The sequence below is a fragment of the Mesoplodon densirostris genome, chromosome 16 (assembly GCF_025265405.1).
Source record: "Mesoplodon densirostris isolate mMesDen1 chromosome 16, mMesDen1 primary haplotype, whole genome shotgun sequence".
NCBI classification, from domain to species: Eukaryota; Metazoa; Chordata; class Mammalia; order Artiodactyla; family Ziphiidae; genus Mesoplodon; species Mesoplodon densirostris.
The window spans coordinates 37,642,193-37,666,422 of record NC_082676.1 but is presented as its reverse complement, the minus strand read 5'-3'; the positions used below and the strand labels follow the sequence as shown (position 1 = coordinate 37,666,422).

Genomic DNA, 24,230 nt, shown 5'->3' with positions numbered 1-24,230 from the left:
TGGCGAAAGCAACAGCTGCCCCCAGCTCACAGCCTGGCATGTAGCAGGTGCTTAGAGCCTTGACCCCTCAGATCCTCCTCTCAAGCTTAGTCTCGGGCCCTCGGCCCCAGGCAGCAGTTTTGTTTGCAAAGGCTCTTTTCATGGCTGGAGGAGGAAAACCGGTAACCCCGTTTCTCCATCTGGAAAGAGCAGATATCCCTGTGCTGTGGGTCCCTTCCCTGGACTCTGTTCTTGCTGGTGAGACGCACTGCTTCCCACATAAATAAAAGGCAGGACATGGTCTACGATAGATCACAGTTTTTTTTAATAACATAAGCAAGGAGAACAATCTCACGTTCATACTAAAAATTCCAACTAGACTCACAGGAATTCAGTCTTTATTTGTAATGGAAAGTCCCAGCCTCCCGTCCCTGTCCAGTGCACGTATGCGTCCACACCCGCACTCACGCTCAGGCTGCGCCAGGACGCCCGCTTCAGGGGGCTCCTGGATCAACTGTCCTGCCTGTGGAACTGAGGTAAACTAGCTGCGAGTACTAAGCTGAGAGGGGCTACCTTATGTAAGGTATAGGCAGAAGCTTGATTTCTAGACCCGCGCCCCACCCCCCTCCAATCCTAGCAGGTGTCTGAGGCTCCGGTCCCTGCTCAGCTCCACACACAACAGTTAAGTACTAACAGCTCTCCTTGGGGCTGGGGAGGCGCAGTCCCCTGCCACACAACATTCACCCTCATTCACCAAGGGGAGGGGGACTAGTTACATCTACATCACATTAGAAAATAAGAGTTACATTTTGTGTTTCCGGAAGGAGCTCTAGTCCCTCAGGAAAGCTGCCTGGGACAGCATTTGAGCCTCTTCTTCACACAGGCATAACTTAACTATACAGCTAAATTTCTAGTCAATAGCATTTATACTTAACCACCTCAATGAACCAAGCTTGAAGGAATTTAAAAGGCAATTTAGCTTAAATACAAAAATAAATTTTTATTTTGTTAAAAAATGTTTAAATATTTTTCCTTTTAATTTAGACACACGCATTCATACTTCTCCCAAAGAGGATGGGCATGGCAGCAAGGCTTTTGGGCCTGGGGTATGTGGTTTTGGAGCCAAGGAAGAAGGAAGGAAGGGGTGGAGGAAGTAAGACACAATTTTAAACTGCAGTTCATTAATTTAGGGTTTCTAATATGTACTACAAGTGACCTAGCCTACAGTGAAGTTAGGCAGGTGGGAAAGAAACAGCAGAGGGAAAAGGCCTTTGCTTCCCCTCAGACCCATCCTCCTTGGGCTGCCAGCCCTTAAAGTCAAAACACCATTTGAAAATTCAAGACTCGGCACTTGTAGCCGTAAAGTGGTGCTACTTTCCACATTCAATTAGCGAGGCCCCAGGAACTTGAGAAACAGTTAAAGTCCGGCACTACCAACATGCCGCCACTCATACAATTCAGTTCTTCCTCCAAACTCGATTCAAAGAGCAACAGACGTGAGCATCAGACAAAATAACACAGGACAAGGCTTTAGACATACAATCCCGGAGAGGCAGACGAGCCCAGTGAGGCCAACGGGACGGTGGGCGAGGAGGCAGCTGAAAGCAGTGGGGGCGTCCTGCCTGCTCCAGGAGCTTCCCTCTCCTGGGGAAGGTATCACCACTGGGTCTGCCAGGCTAACAGTCTTGAGCCACCAAGCTTTTAGGGGCCAAACTGGCAGAGTGTCGGGGATGAAACACCGGCTCGGACTTGGCAGGAGGAAGTGGAACAGCAGGAGCAGCGCCCACTGGGGTCTCCGAAGGCAAAGCTAGAGGCAGGATCATTTTAAATGGAATCGATCCTGCAAGGAACCAGTAAGGGATGAAGCAGCAAAAAATGGGGAAACAGAGTCCCCTAATGGGACCAGAGGGGGAGAACCACTTTTTATAGCCAAGCCAAGCAAGGTAAAGTTTTAGGGATAATCCATCCCCCAATCCCGTCAAATGCGTATCAGAGATGCAAGTGGGTGAGGGCTCTACCTGCTGCCCTCCGGCAAAGATGGCTCTCAGGGGCTTCCCTGGTGGCACAGTGGTTGAGAGTCCGTCTGCCGATGCAGGGGACACGGGTTCATGCCCCGGTCCGGGAAGATCCCACATGCCGCTGAGTGGCTGGGCCCGTGAGCCATGGCCGCTGAGCCCGCGTCCGGAGCCTGTGCTCCGCAACAGGAGAGGCCACAACAGTGAAAGGCCCGTGAACCGCAAAAAAAAAAAAAAAAAAAAAGTTGGCTCTCAGGAAAAAGGCGGGAAGGGAGGCCGCCTGACCAAGCTCATACACTAAACGAGAGTCAGGGAAGGCAGCAGACGATATGTACAGATGTTTCTTTAGTTCTCTCCAGCCTCACCAGTGGAACTGTTCAAGTAAGGTAGTAATAGGCTTCTGCCCTGCCACATCCTGCCTCCCCCTTCTAGCTCGAGAGGCCTGAGGCTTTTGCTTCCTGGAAGAGGGAAACAGCCCCTGGGGCTGCTACCACCTCCCTGGTGGCCGAAGCCAGAGGTCTGGGGCAGGTCTGTGTTATGGAACTGGAAGGGTCAGAGGCTCTTCCTAGCAGGTGCTGAGGTCCAGATTTGGGCAAGGGTGGCGGGGGTGTGGGGGGGCAGGGGCAAAGGCTATTTCTTGCGGGTGTGCTGCCTTCGGGCCTGCAGTCGCTGTCGAGCCCCTGGGGTCTTGGATCCCGCACCAATGGAAAAGGAGGGGGCCGCCGATCCTGGAAAGATTCAACAAGATCTCATCAGGGTAGCTGCTACCTGAGAGCAGTCTCTAAAGAACACCGGGTGCTGGGAGAAAGCCTTGCCAAGCTCTAGCAATTCTTCCAGGGGAGGGCTTATTAAAAAGGCAAAATCCCAAGACCACAGATAGGCTGGGAGCAAGGCCCAGGAAGGCATTTTTACCTGGCGTCCCAGCAGTCTGGCTCCTCCTCATCTCCGCTGCTCAACTCCAAACCTGGCTTGTGCTGGACTCCCAGACAGGCCTCGGAGAGCTGGAGCTGCCAGCCCACCCCACCCCATCTTCAGAGAGGAGACACGCAGGTCACACTGGCAACAAGGAGACTGGCCGCTTACCGAAAGGTCCAACTCCGACAAAGCCTTGGGCGGGTGTTGAGGATGCCCCAAAGGAGAGGCTGCTGCCTGATGCGCCCACCCCAGGGGCAGGGGTGTTCTGACCAAAGGCGGGTGTGGAGGTGCCTAGAATGAAGAGACAGCAGAGAACTGTAGAGACCAGGCCGGTGAGCAGAGGGCCTCAAAGCAGAGGGTAATGAGCCTAGTGGGGAGGTCTGCTCCTGGCAGGGCCTTCCCCGCAGGACCCCTTAGCTCCCATTCAGCCCGCTGGAAGGAGGCCTTAACACGTGTTGCCCCAGGTGGGCCTCCCAGCCTGCTAACAGCTGTGCCGCAGTGGAGACAAGCCCCTCAGGTTGCCTTCTGACCACCTACGGCATAGGGCTTCTGCATTCCCTTGGCCACCAGACACAGCAGCAGAGGACCATCAGTGGACCGCCACCTCTAGCCTGACCGGGTTACCTCCCTTCCACCAGGACTGGAAGCGTTATGCCTCTTCTCCGTGTTCACCGGTCTCCTCCCCTCCACCCGGTGGGTCCCCTGATCTCCCCCCAGGGCCCACTGGGACTCAGCCGCCAGCAAACACCCCGCCCTCACTGATTGCTGCTGTCCCGCGGGGAGGGCCGCCTGCTCTCCCAGCTCTTCCTCGTCCCAGGGTGGGGGGGCTGGGCTGGGGTGGGCATCTTTCTGGCTTCCTGGGGCCCGGCCTCGCCCCCGTCTCTCCCCCCACTCCCACCTCCCCTGCAGGCACTGCACTGGCTCCCCGCTCGCCACCGCAGCAACTCCGGCTCCTGCTTTTCCTCAGCCTCAGAGGACCTCCGGGCCACCGCCTTGCAACAGGCGGGCCTTGCCGGCTACCACTTATTTTAGGTCTGTATCTCATAACTGAACGTCACTGGGGAAGAAGAACGGTGCCGACTGGCCTCACTGTAACTTCACAAGCACGCTTTTCCAGCCTCAAAGCTGCCTGCGATCCCATTCCATCTTCTCCCCAGCTCCAAAGCGACCACTTTCAACAGGTCCTGTGGTGCCCTCACACACATCTCCCCCCAGCCACACCCCAAACTCTTCTTGCCACAGTCTTGGAGGTTAAATTTGTTACTTCCTCAGAAAGGCATTCCTCCACAGTCATTAATCACATACTTTTATCAAGACATTTATTGCTACCTGACACGCTATTTACACATTCAATACCTGTTTCTTCACTACCACAACGTAAAGCTCCACAAGAGCAGACGCTGCACAGCAGACCAAGTCAACTCCTGACCTTACCTCCAAACACAGGTTTGCTGTCCGGCGTGCTGGCCACGTTGAAGGCAAAGGGTGTGCTCTGGCTGGGCGCGCCTGAGCTGTTCTGACTCAAGCCTCCCCCGAAAGGGGTCGTGCTGCCAGTGGTCCCACTCTGTCCTGCTCCAAAGCCGAACGCTCCAGAGGCAGAGCTGGTGCCTGGGGTGGCCGCACCGATCCCAAAGCCCCCGCCACCGGCTGGGGCTGCCGGTCCGCCAAATGTGAAGGGCGACGGTGTCGTGCTGCCGAACACTGAGCTACTGGTCCCACTGCTGGCGGTCTGGGTTGTAGCTCCAAAGCCAGAGGTGGTGGCTGCACCGAAGGAGAAGGCAGCTGTGGTGCCGCCAAAGGCTGGCTGGGTGCTGGCAGGGGTGCCAAAGGCAGAGGCCGTGGCCTTCAGACCACTGAAGGCCGACTGCGCGGTGCCACCAAAGGCTGGCTGGGCCGGGGCTGGCGCTGGAGCCGCACTTGGGGCCGGGGCTGCAGAGTTTCCGAAAGTGAAAGAGCTGCCGAAGCTGGGGACGAGGGCCGACTTGGCAGGCCCCTGCTGCTGCCCCTCCGCAGCCCCGAAGGCGGGCTGGGGGTTGGCTCCTGGGTAGGACGGGGGAGGCGGCTTGGCGCTCGAGCCGAAGGGAATGTTGAACGCTGGGGCGGTGGCGCTACTGAACGTCAGCGTGAGCTGGCTGCTGCTGACTGGGGCTGAGGCGGTGAGGGTGCTGCCGAAGCCACTAAAGCTGGCCGTGCTGCTGCCGCCGCTGCTGCTGCTGCTGGGGGCGGTCTGGGCGGCACTGGGAAGGGACTGGCCAAAGGTGGCAACTGCTGTGGAAGCGGGCATGGCGGGGGGCTTGCCAAATTGGAATATGGGGCCCACAGCTGGGGTGAAGCTGGCACCGGAAGCAGGGGGAGTCCCAAAGAGGAAGGGCTGGGAGGCGGAAGCGGTGGTGCTAGTCGCACTGCTCAGGGTGCTGGTCACGGTGCACACACCGAAGCTGAAGGCGGGCTTCGGAGCAGAGTCTGCGGAGGTGCTGGCTGTGGTCATGGACACCACTGCAGAGGTGGTGCCAGCCTGGCCGCTGAAGAGAGGGGCGCTCGCGGTAGTGGCTGGAGTAGCTGTTTGCTTGAAGGAGAAAGGAGTTAACATGGGCACAGATGCAGGTGGCCCCATGTTGCTAAAGATAGGCTTGAAAGTGAGGGGTGGGCTGCTGGTCGTCATGGGGACGGCTGAGCTGGAAGATGCCGCGGCTGTGACCTTGGAAGGGCTAGAGGGCAAGGGGCCCTCATTCTCACTTTTAGGTGGGACCACAAAAATGGGCTTGAACATGGGAGATGCTGAAGACACAGCAGGGGCCGCAGAGGCAGGAGGGTCAGCAGGAGGGGTGCTCAGCATTCCAAACAGAATACTCTGCTTGGGGCTGGGAGATGGGGCGGACGGGGCTTGCGATTTGGCAGATGTCTCAGCCTGAGGGTCTGGAGGCGACTTGGCGTCAGTGACTGGTCCTGGGGAAGAAGCAGGGGTCAGCTCCAAGAAAGCAGTGGTGGATTTGGAGTCTGAGGAGGTGCCTGGAAGGGGTGCTGACTCTGAAGAGCCCAGAGGGGCCAGAGGGCTGGGTGTCTTCGGAGGCGAATGGGCCACAGTGGTTGCCACGCCAGCAGATTCTGGGAAGAAGAGTAGAGAAAGTGAATTTGGAATATCTCAAACATGATGCAGTGTTCAATGCCTAGCACAGTGCTAGGGATTCAACAGTCAACAATTATGAGCAAATCTATATCACAGGCCTTTAAACTTTTCATTCCTGAAAGTCAAGGAAGTGTTCATAATTTCTACCCTTCACAGGTCATAAGAAACATAGAAGAGGATAAAACTTGGTCCAGTTGGAAGTTAAATGTGTAGAAACTAAGAAAAATCCAATTACCTGAACTCAAGTCCAATTAATTATGTAGATATACCTTATTCATCTAACAAAGATGTACTATATTACATTCACCCACCAGGCGCTAAGTACAGAGCATATGACCATGAATGAGATGGTCTCTGCCCATGAGCCCTGGGAGAGGCTGAATACCTAATATATTCTACACTATGATAAACTGCAGTAGAGGAGTGTGTATATATGCAGTGCCAAGAAGGCAAGGGGCTGGAACAGCCAGCAGGTCCTTGGAAGCCTATTACCTTGTGCCTGCGGTCTAGCAAGCATGTGACAAGACACCTTAACCATGTGACCGTTTACACTTCAGGGACACCTCATGAGGTGAGCACTGTTCTTATTTTACAGATGAAGACAACAAGGCTCAGAGCAGCTAAGGGACTGGGTTTCAAATCAAGAGCTATTTGACTACCAAAGCTAAGCTGCCTTCCCCAGCTTTAAGTGTTGCAGCCCTTCCCTAAAATGTCCTGATTACAGATTTCTAAAGCTCTTAAGCTTGCACCAGCTCAGGTTTGGGAAGTTAGAATAGGTTCAACCTTTACAGCAATTTCCAGCAACTGATGGGCATGGTGCTTTTACTTCCACCTAAACAAAGGCTGATGTCATTACGTGCTCCAAAGTAAGCTCTCCCACTCACCGGGGAGGGATGGTAGGCCTGGGGAATTCTGCATCTTCTTCAAGCTCTCCAACAGTGGGTTAGTGCTTGGGGCTGGGAGGGAGGTTGGGGATGAAGCAGTCCCAGCAGCAGGCAGGGTAAAAGTGAAAGAAGACTGACTGGTAGGTGGGTTCTCAGTGACAGAGTTTGAGGCAGTATCTAGGGAAGAAAGAGAAGATGACATTGTCCTCCCTTGTTTGAGAATTCTTTCCAGTGGCATATCATGGAGCACGGGGAGTTCAGGGCCTCAGTACAACTCATTTAGAAAGGCTTCCCTTCAGTCTCAATGCTCACTGTTCTCCAGATTCCACTGAGGACCCAAATGGACTTCCCAGATGAGAAAGACCAAAATAAAACCAAAGGAAACAAACCCTCTCTGGGGTGTGAAACTGATCTACATTCCTTACCAGTCTTATCCTCCAAGACCTTGTTAAACCACTGTAAAGAAGCTTTCTTTTCCAAGTCTAAGTCTTCAGCAGTGATTGAATAACCAAGCTGGGGAGGTGGAGGCTACCAAAGAGAAAAAGAAGTTGTCAATCAGGAGAAACTGGAAGAATCCTATATTTAGCCTTCCTAAGACAGAGTTAAGCTGGGGTGGGCAGAGGTAGATGGACAAGACCATACCAAGGTCAGCTGGTCCCCTCGCCTGGAGGGCAGCAACTGAACCTTCCGTTTACGCTGCCCAGAGCTGCCAGGTGTTGATGGGGAACTCCACGAGTTCTGTTTCTTCCATGTGGTTTTATCTGCAACTAAAAAAAAGAAAGACTTGTTTTCTTCCTCCTCAGTGCCAGAAATGGATAGGTTTGTCTATCCCGTTTTTAACATTGAGTTTTCAATGGGTATCTCTGAAAGATTCGATCTTCCATGATTTGGGCTCTTGGATGGTGTCTGCAAGATTATATAGTCAAGGGCTTCCCTGGTGGCGCAGTGGTTGGGAGTCCGCCTGCCGATACGGGGGACACGGGTTCGTGCCCCAGTCTGGGAGGATCCCACATGCCATGGAGCGGCTGGGCCCGTGAGCCATGGCCGCTGAGCCTGCACGTCCGAAGCCTGTGCTCCGCAACGGGACAGGCCACAACAGTGAGAGGCCCGCGTACCCCCCAAAAAAAAAAAAAAAAAAAAAAGATTATATAGTCAAGAGGATATAAAGGCAGAATTGCTCCAAATGCAGGTATACAACTGCTTGCTGGACAATAATTACCTGGATTGGTCACATTATCTGTAGCCCACTGTTACCACACGTTATACTGTACCTGTCTGTGTCACCTTTCTCCCTTACCTGACTATAAATTTCTGAAGGACAGAAACTCCTATCTCTGTATCTAACAGGCCCTTCACAAGGCAATGCTCAACACTTCCACCACCAAAAGCCACTCTAGTGCATTCATCAACTTACCCTTTTCTCCCTGGGACTCCTTGTCTGTTACCAATGGAGTTGAAGAACTAGAATGATGAGAAAGCTCCTCTTCTCTGTAGGAGGAAAAGGCAGAATTAAGTTTAAGAAAGACTTGCTGACAAAAAGTACTGGATAACTTCTTGTACCTGCTTACCTACCAAGGGGTCTAGAACAACCATGATATAAGACCTCAGTATGCCAGGACAAAAAATAAAAGAAGTCAAAAGAAAATTCCAACAGAAAAGAATGGAGGCAGTTCATGGAAACCAAGGAGAAACCTTTGTCTTACAACAAGCACAAATCAGTGATCTTCAAAACCTTACTTACAACCCACCAAGTCCCTGAAAGTTCTAGTCACAGATCTGATCCCTAACAGAATGACATTCAACTTGACTGTAGGTACCTAGAAGGTCAGCTGGAGTCAAAAACATGAAGTCCGCTGCCCGATGACATCATTCACTCTGTTCATTCTATTCTGTGTGGCCTCTACTCTTGCACCCCCGTCACTCACGCTACGGTGTGAGGAAGAGAGCCAGAGGCCTCTACAGTTGGTACAAAAGAACTGTAAGAGATGAGAGCGATTCAGGCGGGCACTTCACTGTCCTCTAGATGTTAATTTCTTTGATCCTCCAAATCAGAGTTGCAGAAAGCCTAAGAGCCAAGTAAATGTCCCTCTTTGCCTGACCTCTCAGTAACCTATACAGCAAACAATAATGGATTACCTTATTTTCTTTGCTGGCCGCTCTGGTGTCTGGGAGCGGGATGAGGCTGGGCTAGAGAAGGGAGATGAACTGGGTCCACTCCTCTTCCACAGCTAAAAGTCAAACACAAGTAACATGATTGACCCTAGTTGATAGTTTATCATCTGACCTTCAATATAATGTTGTGGTTCTATTCATCACTGCATATAAAATCTCCTTTTAGGTAACTAAAAAAATATTTCTTTGTGAAGGAAGGCTCCTGAAAAGAAAGTCAATTGCCAGTATTAACTACAGGAGAAAAAGTCTGAAAAACTAATGGAATGCTAACTAATAAATGTAGAAGGAATGAATGTACTTTTGGCGTATATTAAAAAGTGGACTGTCACATTCAGTAATGGTTTAGAGCTATGATGTGCATACACGTTTACTCTATATTGTCTGTGGAAATGATAAAAGTAAATTAAACTGTTCCAATGAAGATAAGCTAATAAACTAATTTAGTTTTGCTCTCATTAAATTTTCAGTTTTACTTTATTAACTTTATTTTTTTTAAATATACGATCATGACATCTATGACTTTTGCAGCATCAATGGTATTTATCGTTATAATGATCCATGCATCTGTCTCTTCACCAAGTGGAGTCCCCTGATAGCAAAGGTAGTCTGTTTTCATCTCTGCCTCCTTCGAAGGGGCCTAGCAGCAAAGTACTTGACAAAGAGCAAGCTCTCTGCAAATAGGTTCACTGTCTCTGGCCTATTTACAAAGATACTGAACTATCACCATAGGCATTTTTCCTATCGAGAAGCTTCTAGTGATTTCTTACTTAGTAAAATTGCATCATATAAGCACAAACAGGGAGGCAACAATACTTAATAAAAATTTTAAAAAGGTAAAGAGGGTTTTAAATCAAAGACAGATGGTAAAGCAGTAGAATAGTTCCATAAGACTAATGTCAGGAAACCAAGACTCAGAATGAGCTTGAGAAAAAAGCTGAAATCAATAATAGTTTTTTATGTTATGCTCAGGTAAATAACGAGAAAGGACAGCCATCTGAAAAAACAACAAATGCTTAGGCCTCACACCTGTATTTTTAACAATGTGCCAAAGGTGATTCTAACCTTTAGCCAGAATGGAAGACAACCTGGTTCAACAATTAGGAGGAAAATGTTCTATCTCTACTTCATAGACTATACACACACACACAATCCAGGTGTCATAAAGAACTATTTAAAAAAACCAAATGAGCTCTTAAATAATTTGGGGTAGGGAAAAGACTTTCTATTCCAGAAACAAAGGAAAGAAAACTGACAGACTGTCATAGGACAACTAAGAACCTCTCTAAATAAAAATGTCTCCATGTGGGAAGGAGACTTTACTATATACTCTGTACCATCTGAATTTTCAACCACAGTAACGTTTCCATAAACTAGAAATAAAATGTATGTGGACAGGAAACAAAAACACTCCAAAATGAAACAAAAACATAACTAGAAACAAAACTAAAAGGTAGATATATTCAACTAAAGTGATAAGTTAATATCCTTAACATGTAAAAATGAAAGTCTTGCAATTCCATATAAACATAATAAACATATCAAATGAAAAGTGGGCAAAGGCTATACCAAGGCAAGTCATAAAAAGAAACAGTCAATCTATTGACAGCAGTCAATTTAGTTCTGCACTGTAATTCAATTTTTGTCAAGTTCCTACTTCATAAAGGTACTATCCTTTATACTTTACAAAGACTACAAGGATAAGCAAGACCATTCCCATCAAGAAATTTACAATCTAGAAAAGAGACAGGGCGGTACACAAATTGACTATAACAGACAAGAGATGAACGAAGTCTCTAAAAGGAGTCCAAGCAGATAAAGATTATGCAGAGTTCGGTTAGAAGAATAATAAAGGATGAAGGTGACATTTGTGATGGTCCTTCATAATCTGACAAAAACACCTGAAGAAAGACAAACTTTATAGGCTTGCAGTAGGATGGACACATGATTCCGGATGGAGAACAGAACAAGAAAAGGAAACAAAGCAGGAAGGAATTAGGTGCTCTTACAAGATAACAAATACACTGCTTTGACTTAAATATAGGGTATATATGTAAAGGAATAATAAGGGATAGGGTCAGAAATGCAAGCTAGGGTTTTGGGGTTTTGAGGTTTTGAAGGCCAGGGTTACTATTCCTACTTTGGAAAATGACAAGTCTTATATAAGACTTATGAAGATATCAATGTCATGCACAACGAGATCTAAGGACAGTTCACTTTCTCTAATTGGCACCAGTCTAATATTTGCAGTGATTTTATAATATCAAAGCTAGAACTAGTTTGGGCAGCTGTGGGTTGGGTATATACTACTGCTCCTCTGGAAAAATACAATTAAGTCAAATATCTCTACTACCACTTGCACCAAATAGAAGGGCTGTCATCTCTATTGACTACTGGGGATGTTTACTGCTTCAGTACACATTTCTTTGAAAGAGAAGTTTCAACATAAAGAACTTTCATATTACTCTAATCTCCGCTTCCAAAGACTTCCTTACTTTCCTGATAATTTAAAATAACTCATGCCATGGACCATTTCAAAGATAATTATGATCAAAATTAAAAGTACACTATGCTCTCCGTTCTAGAACTTCTCCTTCTGAGAGCATTATAGATTCAAATATCACACACAAACAGGGGACTGGTAACTACTTACAAAAAAACACCCAGAAGCTATTAGTGTCAGTGAGTATATTACTTGCCGTAGGTCACAGGCTCTACCAGGGGTGAGGGTGCTTTAAAACAAAATCTGACCATGTTTCAGGCTATGGGTTTGTTTGTTGTTTTTTTTTTGCGGTACGTGGGCCTCTCACTGTTGTGGCCTCTCCCGTTGCAGAGCACAGGCTCTGGACGCGCAGGCTCAGCGGCCATGGCTCACGGGCCCAGCCGCTCCACGGCATGTGGGATCTTCCCGGACCGGGGCACGAACCTGTGTCCCCTGCATCGGCAGGCGGACTCTCAACCACTGCGCCACCAGGAAAGCCCTGTTTGGTTTTTTTGTTTGTTTTTTTTTAATGCATAAGCACCATTTATTTAGTTTTTATTGATATATAGTTGATTTATAATGTTTCAGGTGTATAGCAAAGTGATTCAGTTATACACACTGTATACATTCTTTTTCAGATTCTTTTCTATTGTAGGTTATTACATAATGACTACGTTGTTTCAGACCAACCCTGCTGTGAAGGACAAATAAAAAACTCTGAAGAAAATATAAAATACATGTTTTTTTGTTTTGTTTTGTTTTTTTGCGGTACATGGGCCTCTCACTGTTGTGGCCTCTCCCGTTGCGGAGCACAGGCTCCAGACGCGCAGGCTCAGCAGCCATGGCTCGGGCCTAGCCGCTCCGCGGCATGTGGGATCTTCCCAGACCGGGGCACGAACCTGTGTCCCCTGCGTCGGCAGGCGGCCTCTCAACCACTGCGCCACCAGCGAAGCCCAAAATACATACGTTTGAAGGTATGGTAGTATGGAGAGCTACCGAGGCAGTGAGACACTGTGGAGGTAAGACAAAGAGGAGCCAGCAGTGAGGAGCCTCAGGGCGACTGCTCATTCCAAAAGTAAAAGCTGCAGTTGAGAGGCTGAGAAAAGCTGTTGGCAGCCCTGTAGGGCTGGGAAGACAAAGACTGGAATTCAGGGCTTTCCAAAGTAGAGGGGCCCTAATATACACCTTAGGCTTTTGGTTGGAATCCCAAAGACCCAACACAGCCAAAAATAAATAAATTTTAAAAATTAATTTCTAAAAAACTAAAAAGAAAAAAAATACTAGAATTAAAAAGAAAGAAAAAACTGTTATTATTGTAGACAACATGATGTACATACAAAAATGCTAAAGAATATACAGATGAATATTTAGAATTTAGCAAATTTTCTGAATACAAAAATCAGTTGTATTACTATACATCAGTAACAAATTTCTAATATGCTATTTATAATAGCATCAAAAACATGTACCTAGGGCTTCGCTGGTGGCGCAGTGGTTGAGAGTCTGCCTGCCAATGCAGGGGACACGGGTTCGTGCCCTGGTCCGGGAAGATCCCACATGCCGCGGAGCGGCTGGGCTCGTGAGCCATGGCCGCTGAGCCTGCGCGTCCAGAGCCTGTGCTCCGCAACGGGAGAGGCCACAACAGTGAGAGGCCCGCGTACCGCAAAAAAAAAAAAAAAAAAGTACCTAGGAATAAATGTAGTAAAAAATACGTAAAACCACTGCACAGATAAGTTAAAGATGATGTAAATAACTGAAGACTACCCCGTGTGCATGGACTGGAAGATTCAATATTGTAAACGTCAACTCTCTCCAAAATAATTGGTAGATTAAAGGCAATCCCAATCAATATCTTAGCAAATTTTTTGATGTGGAAATTGACAGGATGATAAAATTATATAGAAATGCAAAGGGCCAAGATCCAAGACAATTCTGAAGAGCAATGAGAGAAATGAGAAAGTTGGATGACTTACTCTACTAGATATCAAAACCTAAAGACTGTGTGGCATGTGGCAGAAAAACAGACCAGTGCAACAAAACAGAATCTATCAACAGAAATGGATCTACAGATATACTGACACAAATTATGACAAAGGTGGTGCTGCAGAGCAATAGGAAAAGGACGGGCCTTTCAATAAACGTTGCTGAGTCAAATAGATACTTAGATGGAAAAATACTAATTTTGATCCCTACCTTACATCATACATAAAAATCAACTTCAAGAGGATTATAGATCTAAATGTAAAAAGGAAAAATAATAAAGCTTCTAGAAGGTAGCAGCATAAGAGAATATCATCATGACCTTAGGCAGGCAAAGACTTCCTCAACAGTACACAAAATACACTAACCAGAAGTGAAAGAGTGAAAAGAATGAAATGGTGAGCCACAGAGTAGGATACTTACTTGTTGCAACACATATAATTCACAGAGACCTTGTATTCTAGAATATATAGACCTTACATAAATCAGTAAGAAAAAGACAGACAACCTAATAGAAAAGAGCCAAGAAACTTGAACAGGCCCTTCATAAAAAAGGACATACAAATGGCCAATGAACAGTTGATACATCTATTTCATTATTAATCAGAGAAATACAAATTAAGACCACAATGAAATACTACTTCATAGTCACTGGAATGGATAATTAAAAGAGACAGGCAACACCAAGTGTTAGTGAAGATGTATAAACACAGCAACAAAATCTCATACTGCACTGGTAGGAGAATCAACTGAAACATCACCTTAAAAAGAATTATACAGGGAACAACCCTAGACCACTGGTGGTCCAGTGGTTAGGACTCTGCGCTTCCAGTGCAGGGAGCACAGGTTCGATTCCTGGTCGGGAAACTAAGATCCCACAAACTGTGCAGTACAGGGGAAAAAAAAAAGACTTATACAAAGCAGCACTATTCACAACAGCCACAACATGGAAACAACCTAAATGTCCATCAACAGATGAATGGATAAAGAAGATGTGGTACATATATACAACGGAACACTACTCAACCATAAAAAAGAACGAAATAATACCATTTGCAGCAACATGGATGCAACTAGAGATTATCATACTAAGTGAAGTCAGAAAGACAAATACCATATGATACCACTTACATGTGGAATCTAAAATATGACACAAATGAACCTATCTATGAAACAGAAACAGAATCACAAACAGAGAACAGACTGGTGGTTGCCAAGGGGGAGGAGGTTGGGGGAGGGATGGAGTGGGAGGTTGGGGTGAGCAGATGGAAGCTTTTATATACAGGATGGATAAACAACAAGGTCCTACTGTATAGCACAGAGAACTATATTCAATATTCTATGATAAACCATAACAAAAAAGAATTTTTTTAAAAAAGGATGTATATGTATGTATAATCATCACTTTGCTGTGTAGCAGTAATTAACACAACACTGTAAATCAACTATGCTTAAATTAAAAAAAAAAGACTTATATAAGAATGTCCATAGCAGCATTATGCATAACAGCTCCCAGCTAGAAACTCAAATGTCCAATGGTAGAATGGATAAATTAATTGTGGTATATTCATATAATGGAACAGTATTCAGCAATGAAAATGAAAGACCTAGACCACATGCAACAACATGAATGAATCTCACAAGTAAAATGTTGAATGAAAGAAGCCAAACACAGAAGAAAGCATATTCTGTTTCCATTTATATAAAATTCAAGAACAGGGAAAACTATATATGATGCTAATATTCAGGAAGGAAGGAGGGAAGAAGTAGTGACTGTGAGTGGGTATGAGAGGGGCTTCTGCATGTTGAAAATGATTTATTACCTGACCTGGGTGGTGGTTACATGGAGCTGTACATCTATATTTGTTTTTCTGCACATTATACTCTAATTTTAAAACAGCCATTAGATAGATAACATGACATGGAATGCTATGCAATATATAATGATTAAAAAAGATGCAGAGGGCTTCCCTGGTGGCACAGTGGTTGAAAGTCCGCCTGCCGATGCAGGGGACGCGGGTTTGTGCCCCGGTCCGGGAGGATCCCACATGGCCGCGGAGCGGCTGGGCCCCTGAGCCATGGCCGCTGAGCCTGCGCGTCCAGAGCCTGTGCTCCGCAACTGGAGAGGCCGCAACAGTGAGAGGCCCGCGTACCGCCAAAAAAAAAAGATGCAGAAAAACCATATATGTTATGATTCCATTTCGTTAAACAGACCAGAAATCTTGTGTATCATCTGTGTTTGCATACATAGTAGGAATGTTCACAATAGGTACCTACGGGATGGACACTGAGATAGCCAGGACAGGGGAATTTTTACTTAACAGTTATCTATACTTAAAAAAAATTCTGAAACCAGGAAAGGTAATATTGTAGCACATGTTACAAATTCCAACAAGAATTCAGTAAAAAGTTTCCTTCCTATCCAATAGTTATTACAGTTTCTAATATATCCTGTCAACATTATTCTATGCACATCAAAAAATTAAGGAAACCAGCAGCATGAATAGAGGACACTATACACACAGTTCTGCACCATGCCTTTTAAATATAATATTTTGAGCTCATTCACATCAGTGCCTATTAAAGCTGCCTTACTGTTTTTAACAGTTACACAGTATCTCAACTTATGGAAATACTGTAAGTCATTCAACCAGCCCCTTAAAAAGGTATGTTTACATTGTTTCCAAGCTTCTGCAAAAATAATGCTACAATCAACATCCTTGTATATGTCTTTGAGTATATGTGTAGGGTTAATTCCTAAAAGTAAACCTGCTGGATCAAAGGGCATGTGCATCTCTAATGCTAATAACAATGGCCACACTGCCCTCTAGGGAACTGTAACAACTGATGCTCCCACTAGCATCCTTTTTTTTTTTTTTTTTTTTTTTGCTGCAGGTTGCATGGCTTGTGAGAGCTAAGTTTCCCCACCAGGGATCCAACCCAGGGCCCCGGGCAGTGAAAGCGCCGAGTCCTAACCACTGGACCACAAGGGAATTCTGAGAAGCCTGCTTTTGCAAACATTTATTTTTATGGTTTCTATTTTACATTTAAATCTTTAGTTAATTTGGAATATGTTTCTCTAGTACTGTATATGAAAAGCTGCTCAAACTCACTCATAAGAGACGCAAATTAAATACTATTCCTCACCTATCAAACTCATCTTTCATTTATATTACTGTAAGAGCCTTCTGGATTGATTAACCTATCTCAAAATTTTTCTCCCCTCGAAAATCTTCCTCCACATATGCTTCATTTTTTCCTAGCTACTATATATTGGGTACCCACTTATTAACAGGCACTGTAATGGGTACTTTTCAAACACTACCTTCAGTCTTTACAATAATGATTTAGAAATGAGACAAAGAGAGTTTAAGTGATTTACTTGCCCAAGGCCCCAGAGCTACTAGGTGTCAGAGCCAAGACTGGAACCCACATCTGTCTGGTAGCAGAGCTTGCTCTGTTCCCCAGGCTATACTACATCCTCTTTCTAAAAAAGAATTACAACCACTTCTTATTTTAAAAACTTTCATTAAATTCTCAATGCCTATAGGATAAATTTCTTTTATGATCCAATGCAATCTGGACTCAATCTACCTTTTGATTAAATTAATATCATTTACTGAATTATTCGTCCTTTGCCCATTTGTCTTGTATCAGGTTTCCACATATGATTGCTTTACTTTTTGGGCTTTCTATTCTGTTCCACTGGTCTATAGTTATCACTCAAGGGTTTGTACCTTCTGTTAGTGGTAATCCCAATATCTGACAGATAGAAGATATCTACAGATAACCAGGTAGTAACTGCCAGGTAGTAAACACTGGCTGATCGATTAATTAATGCTAGGAACCCATTTCTCCCACAGTGCAAGACAAATGTACCTGAGAGAGACCTCGAGTAGAACTGTAAGAACTGGTAATGGCATTGCGGCTGGAGCTAGGGATGCCACCTGTGTACATGCTTGTCAAGGAGCTCATAGAAGAGGTACGGGATCTCTTATTCAAGTGATCATCTGAGCTCTGGGAATTGAGACCTCTCTTCAGAGACCCAGGCCTAATAAAAAGGGGAAAAGATAGTTAGATGTATTATTAAAGACATTCTTTTAAGGCTTTGTCCATGGACACAAAATCTTCCTTAAAAAAAAAACTTAATAAAAGAGCATAATGCTCTTAATTTTATTATTAATAGTTTGGCTAAATATATCTGACAGTCAGGAAGAGAAAGCCAAATATTTTAAAAATCAAATATATGAGTCCACTGATATAATATTCTAGAAAATGCACACTAATCTACAGTGACAGAAAACAGATCAGCAGATACCTGGAGATGAGGTCAGGATGGAGGGAGGTATTACTAAGGGGCATGGGGAAACTTTTGGAGGTGATGTTTACATTCATTATCTTGACTGTAGTGATGGTTTCACAGGTGTATGCAAGTCAAAACTTATCAAATTGTACACTTTAGACAGGCAGTTTATTATTCGCCAATTATACCTCAATAAAACTGTTTTTTAAAAAAATCAGAGTTAAGAGAAACCAACCATTTTTTCTCAGCTTCTAACTGAAACAGAAATTCCCTGTACATCTTTCCTGTAGAATAAGTCATCCAACCCATGTTATGATACTCAACCACTGACCAGTTTATTCTTATACTGGATGAAAATGTATTTCCTCTAACTTTCACCCATGGATACTATTTGGAGCCAAACCGAGCAAATTGTTTTTCTTTTTTCACATGACAGTCCTTCCATATTTTGGAGACCATTATCCAAATTTCCTTATTCTCCTTGAGATTATTCTCCTCTGGGCTAGTATTCATACCCCTTCAAAACTGCCTTACCCACCACCACCCCATAAAATCTTAGCTGCTCCACTCAGAATGAATTTCAGTTTGTGTACATCCTTACAGTGTAGTACAGCAAACCAAACACACTCCACAGACAATCTGAGAAGAGCGAAGAGGAGCAAGACTACTACTCACCAGCCTCATTCTAGTCTTTGTCCTTCTATCAGCACAGACTAGGAGCACATTAGCTTTTTTGGCAGCCATATCATACTGCTGACTCAAACTAAGCATATACGTTACCACAAGGCTTTTCACACATATTTCTGAGCCACTTTTCCTCCCAGCCAATTCCTCCTCAAATGTATTTAAACTCAAATGTAGAGATTTAATATTTATCTTAAATTTCATATTGTTGCATTTTATCCATTGCACAAACCTTGTGATCTGTTTATATAACTGGTTATTAAATATATTTATAAACCCTCTTAGCCTTAGTGTGTTTTACCCATATTAATGAAAAATATTAAAAGGAATTAGAAGATAGTTATTGTGGCAAGTTACTCAAAATGTTCCTCTCTGACTTCAAAGATTTGAACCTGAACTAATAAAGCAATGCAAAAAAGCAAAGAAAGTCTACAGGACAGTAACTCTGATGATTCCCTTTTTCCAAACAGTCTATATCTCACCCATGGATTCTCACTTACTTAGGCACAAAAGAAGCAGGGACTCCATTGGCCACCAGGGGCTCAAATGCTGAATGTCCGCTCCCACTGCTATCATGGCGCCTAGACAAATCAAAAAACTCTCAATTAAATGAAGTTACTTTTCTTTCCCCTTAAATCATATTCCCATATTCTTGGGACCCTGTACTATTCCCATGGAGCATAGGTTCCATGCTAGACAAGAAGAGGGATGCTTCAGCTCCAAAGATTCCAAAAGGTAAATTTATGCTAAGAGTAAGGCAGTAAGAAAAGTATGAAAATACTTCAAGACCTTTTGAACTCTTCAGGTGTATCAATTATTTGCTAACTTCTCACCAAAGTGTCAGAATCACAAATTTAACATCCTACCATCCCCAAACTGAAAACAAAAAAAACCCTTTAGGGATTAACCCACACATCCTATAGTGCTCTAGAGGTTAATTTGGCAAGTCTATTAAGGAAAAACTTTACATATCACATACAAGAAGGGCCTATGCATGGTGCACGTAATCACTGCTTATTCCCATCATGGGAAAGATAGTACAGAATCCTCAGTTATAGGCTCACTGGGGTCAAGCAAAATTACCACCCTGCAGAACATGAGAAACCTATCTGCACCATAAAAATAGTTATTTCTTCTCCCACCTCCACACCTCCCCACCCCCTGCCACTCCTACTTAGCTAGTTGACATTAGCTCAAATTGCTCACTCGTCAATCCTATCTCTAGTCATGATTATGTGATCTTCCCGTTACATACATACACTTGCACTGATTAACATTTCCCTACTCAATTTTGTCATCTACAGTATCAAAGCTGACCAATTTTGAACCTACAGGATATGAACAATCTTCTCTAGGTAATGGGGCCAATGATTTTACATGTGGGGTCCACTGTCTCCTCAGAGAGCACTTCTTTGCCCACCTTATATAAAGAAGCCCCCTTCTCATTACCCTCTGTTATATCACTCTGTTTTTTATCTCTATACACTTATAATTGATAATTATCTTGCTTATTTTATTATCCTTATTTTTTGGTCTCTTTTCCTCAAACAAGTCCCATGAGGACTCTGTCTTATTCAAAGCTCTCTCCGCTGTACCTAGAATAGGCTCTGGCACATAGTGGGTACTCAATTTATTGAATTAGAAAAATGACTGGACTCCTTAACTGACTCCTTTGCAGCCTGTTAAAGCCTTAACACCCATTTTCATTAAGTTATTGAAAACAAAATAATGAAATTGGTTTTACTGTCATTACTGATAAGTCTACCATACCCTAGTCCTCACTCTTCTTTGCCAAGCACTCCCCTCAGCACAATCACAATACTGCAACTGGTGGTTACCCAAATAATTAAACAACACGAGACTGCGAGGGGAAGACTTTAAGCATGCTCTCTCAAAAATAAAATTTAACACGTTTGTATCAAAAGTATGAGGCTAACATGGCTAATAGTGATTGGTGTATCTCTAGTACTTATGGAAAAGGTAAATTACAAAATTTATCTAACATGCGTCTTAGGAAATGAATAGCATTAAAGCCCTTGTTTCCAATCTCTTCCATGAAAGCCAAAGAACAGGACCTACTAAGGGTCACAAACTGGAGCTGCCTCTATATCTTTTGGAGAGTGATCTAGATTTCAACAAATCCCGGGAGCCCACCCGAGAGGTCTGTTATTACTCTGTTGGGACTGTTACCTTCTTTTATTTTCCTGGCCATCAGCAAATATTTGGTCTTCCTCCTCCACTGTCCTTTTCTTCCTCTCTTTGAGGGCATTCAGTACGGTCTCCTTTGCACATGGGTCTGGGGCACTAATTGATGGTGAGGACAGTGTTGAGTTGATAATTTGCTCTCGTCTACAGTGAAAGATAAGATTCCAGCATCAGGATATTTTAATTACCATGCCACATAGCACAGACTTCAGTCACTGGACATCAGAAGCTAACCAACAAGCAAAAGTATAATTTATACACTCACAGAAATTGCCCTTTGCAATTAAAGCTATAGTCCAAGGTAAACAAAACAAAAAGATGGTTCAATTACTAGAATTTGGGATTTCTCATTCAAATAAGCAGCTACTTCTTTTTCTGCTTTGTCACAGGAATAACCAAAGAATAAAGTGGACAAACAGGAGTCTATTCTTCCAACGACAATACTCACATCGGAGAACGAGTCAATTTGCTGTCTGGAGGAGCAATCCTCACTGTCACTGGGCTGCACACCATTTTGGAATTACGAGCAGAGAGCACAGTCTTCTTGTGGTAACCACTCCAGCACACTGTGGGAAGTACCCCCAGCAAGGAATACTGGGTCTGTTGAATTGGATATCTTCTTCGAGGTGTTATTACAAACCGATGTGATAAAGTCCCACAATCTCTGTGAAGAATGGGAGATACCAAAGAAGCTTAAAGGAATGTCAGAAAATTTAAATGACTAAAGAACCACGTGGGTTCCGATGTTTTCCAGAGAGTTGAAACCTCTTTCTAAGCAACAAAGAACACACGGTATTTTTATGGCAACTTTCCCCCATTTCGTCTAAGGGCAGAAAGTGACAGCTGCTTAACAGCTGTCCCTACAATGAACTTCAACAATTTGAGAGGGAAATTGAAAACCTTGCCCACACAAGTAAACTACGATGGAAGAAAAGTGTGTGTTAGGATGTGTAGGGAGAAACTTTTCAAGAATGCTTCATTCTTTTATGCTAATCCATCAGTAACATACACTCAAAGTTAAACATTTTTAACACCTAATAACACCTAAACATTCATCTTCTCAAATAAATGTACTTTTCAAGAATCTAATATTTTCACCAAATTTTTGTATTCTCTTGTATCACTCAGCTATTGGGACTAAATGAAACTCTTTGATTGGATCATCTTTATCTACCAAGTTTTATCAATCAAAGAGGTGTTTCCTGGGAACACCTCTTTGAGCTCGGCTAACCATAGAATTTCTCTTAGTGGTCCAAAGAAAAAAAATCTAACAAAACATACTCTATGACTACACTCGAAAGATAAAGACATTTTCACTAGAAGTAGGGATACTTAATGGTTTATCAAGTATTCTGCTAAATCTATACTGTACGAAAATTCAGACAGGTTTAAGAATTAAAAGGAAGGGAACAGCTGTGGCATCACATCTCATTCCAAAGGGTAAAGGGGGGCAGGAGACGACTGACACGCATCAAGGTGTTTAAGATGGCAAAACGACACAGAATCCACTTTGGACTTAATGAAAAAGAAAATCGGATTTGAAAGTCAAGTCCTCAATTCAAAGCCCGTCGACAGAGAGTGTGGGAAAGATCAGGGTTATCTTACCGGTGGGAAGGCCTCCTAGAGGATCGGAGGAGAGGAGTGGGGAGGAAGGGGTGAACTTGAACACCACGGGGATGCGCCGACTGAGCGGGCGGCGCGGTGCGGGCGGGTGGGCGTCGGCCCGGCCTCTCCCGCAGGTCCCTGCTGTCCGGGGCGGGGGCAGGCTGCGGGGGGCCGGGCTTGCCCAGGTAACTGCCCAAGAGGAGCAGTTCAGCGGGGTCGGGTCCTTCCAACAGGCTCCGCGGCTCTAGAAGATTTCCATTTACTGCCGACTTGGCCGGAGGCGAGAGGAGTAGTGTTCGCTGACGCCTGGCGTTCCGAACCAGCGAGAAGGCGCGCGAACCCCGGGGCTCGCGGCTCAGTCCCCACCAGGCCGCGGTAGCCCCCACAGCCAGCCAGGCCAGCGCAGCCGCCGCCGGCACCAGGTACAGCACGAGGCCGAGCAGCGACAGGACGAGAAGCACCAACCCGGCCGGCCCGCCGCAGCCCCAACCCCGGCCCCGGCCGTCCCTGACACTCGCTAACGGCCGCCGTCGGTCGCCTCCTCCAGCCGCCGAAGCCGCCGGAGACATCGCGGCTCCGCGCCGCGGAGAAGACTTAAATATCCCAGCGTGCACCGCGCCGCGCGTGGCGTCACCGCGCGCCGACCGCGTCACTGCGCACGCGACTCGGACGCGCGACAGCGAAGGGAAACGCTACTGCCCGGCGACGCGCTAGACCCGACCCATTTCAGAAAATGCCGCCTCGCTAAATGCCGAGTTGTGATTCTTGTCCCGCGTCTACACCCGCACAGCACCCATCCAGAGGTGAGCCTCTTGGAAGAATCGCGTTAGAAATAAAAGCTCTGGAAAGCGACTACTCACGTAATGCTTATTTTCTAGGGGCCTAAACACCCTAGAAGAGATTGTCATCAGGCACTTTCACAACTGCTACCTGAGGCTGCGAGTTTTTTCAGTTACTCAGTTTTCTGCCAAAGTATAAACTGCTAAAGGGAGCTGACTTCAACAGCAATAGTAAAAATCAAGACCAACCCAAACTATCCACCCTCATTAAATGTGGATCTGGTACTAATAAATTCCCGATCAAACTGCCTAATAGTCTAATAAACTGCAGATCAGACCTGAAGCTGCAATAGAAGTTTGCGTTTCTGCAGTACACATTGATAACAGGGGGCAATTATCTACGAAATTTCACATTATGCTCCAGAATCGGGTAGATTTTTAGGATTTGTGATCAATTTACCTTTGTTAAGTTTGGTGGCCTGAGAAAGTAGATTAGTGTTTGTCTAGGTCCGGGGAGTGTGTTGGGCGTCGGGGGATGGAGAGTGACTACTGGAGGGTAGAGTTTACTTTTGGCGGGGACAAAAATGTTTAAAAATTAGATTATGGTGATTGTTGCACAACCCTGTGAAATTGTATGGTATTTGAATTATATCTTAATAAAACTGTTTTAAAAAAACTTAGTGGTCTGCTAATTCAGGCTTTGGCCTAGCTCAGCTTCCTTGGCCATTCATTCATTGATTTACTCATTCTATTACTGCTAAACACATTAAAGAGAGTAATGGGGGAAAACACAGGGTCTCTGATCTCTAGAAGCCCTGAGTTTAGTAGGGAAGAAAGATGTGTAAATAGAAAGTTACAATTCATCGTGGTAACTGTGATAACAGAGGCACAAAAAGGGAAGGAATGATAAAGGGGAAGATGGGCTGGGAGGTGCTACTTGAGCTAAGAGAACTGGCTTAAAGCAGGTTCAGGGCAGATAAAGAAGGATTTTGCAGAAGCACAGAGGTGGAAAGGAGTATGACACAAGAGTCTGCAAACAGTTCGATATGGCTGGAGATTAGGATGTTTGGTGGAATAGGGAGGTTGGAAAGATAGGAAAGGCT

At 45.0% G+C, this 24,230-nt stretch overlaps 2 protein-coding genes across 3 annotated transcripts in view; one reads left to right on the top strand and one right to left on the bottom strand.

Annotated features, from left to right (window-relative positions):
• Window positions 1–964, top strand: part of NSUN5 (NOP2/Sun RNA methyltransferase 5) — a 32,350-nt gene extending 31,386 nt beyond the window's left edge. Inside the window, 1 exon segment of the mRNA XM_060120125.1 lies at window positions 1–964. Coding sequence (XP_059976108.1) covers window positions 1–44 — 44 coding nt within the window. The 3' untranslated portion in view covers window positions 45–964.
• Window positions 283–22,926, bottom strand: POM121C (POM121 transmembrane nucleoporin C). Of its 2 annotated transcripts, XR_009534625.1 has the most exons (14): window positions 22,349–22,926; window positions 21,192–21,407; window positions 20,729–20,887; window positions 19,039–19,119; window positions 17,431–17,602; window positions 9,057–9,148; window positions 8,335–8,408; window positions 7,563–7,687; window positions 7,346–7,448; window positions 6,921–7,097; window positions 4,344–6,014; window positions 3,078–3,200; window positions 1,998–2,722; window positions 283–1,819 (listed from the first exon to the last, which is right to left on the bottom strand). XR_009534625.1 is itself a non-coding variant. In XM_060120124.1 (13 exons), the coding sequence occupies exons 1-13, from the start codon at window positions 22,915–22,917 to the stop codon at window positions 2,625–2,627; spliced, it is 3,660 nt and encodes a 1,219-aa protein (XP_059976107.1). In that variant the 5' UTR covers window positions 22,918–22,926; the 3' UTR covers window positions 283–2,624. The 2 variants fall into 2 exon arrangements, 1 of the variants encoding a protein (XP_059976107.1); XM_060120124.1 differs by having other exon boundaries at window positions 283–2,722.
• Window positions 22,927–24,230: the final 1,304 nt, after the last annotated feature.

Bases quoted from the DNA above. Each gene is read 5' to 3' on its own strand.
- POM121C (XM_060120124.1), bottom strand. From the start codon at position 22,917: ATGTCTCCGGCGGCTTCGGCGGCTGGAGGAGGCGACCGACGGCGGCCG. The intron at 19,120-20,728 runs GTAACAGTCCCA...TGATTTGTCTAG, and splicing joins GGCCAGGAAAATAAAAGAAG to GCGCCATGATAGCAGTGGGA. The intron at 7,449-7,562 runs GTATGGTCTTGT...TCTCTTTGGTAG, and splicing joins GAGGGGACCAGCTGACCTTG to CCTCCACCTCCCCAGCTTGG.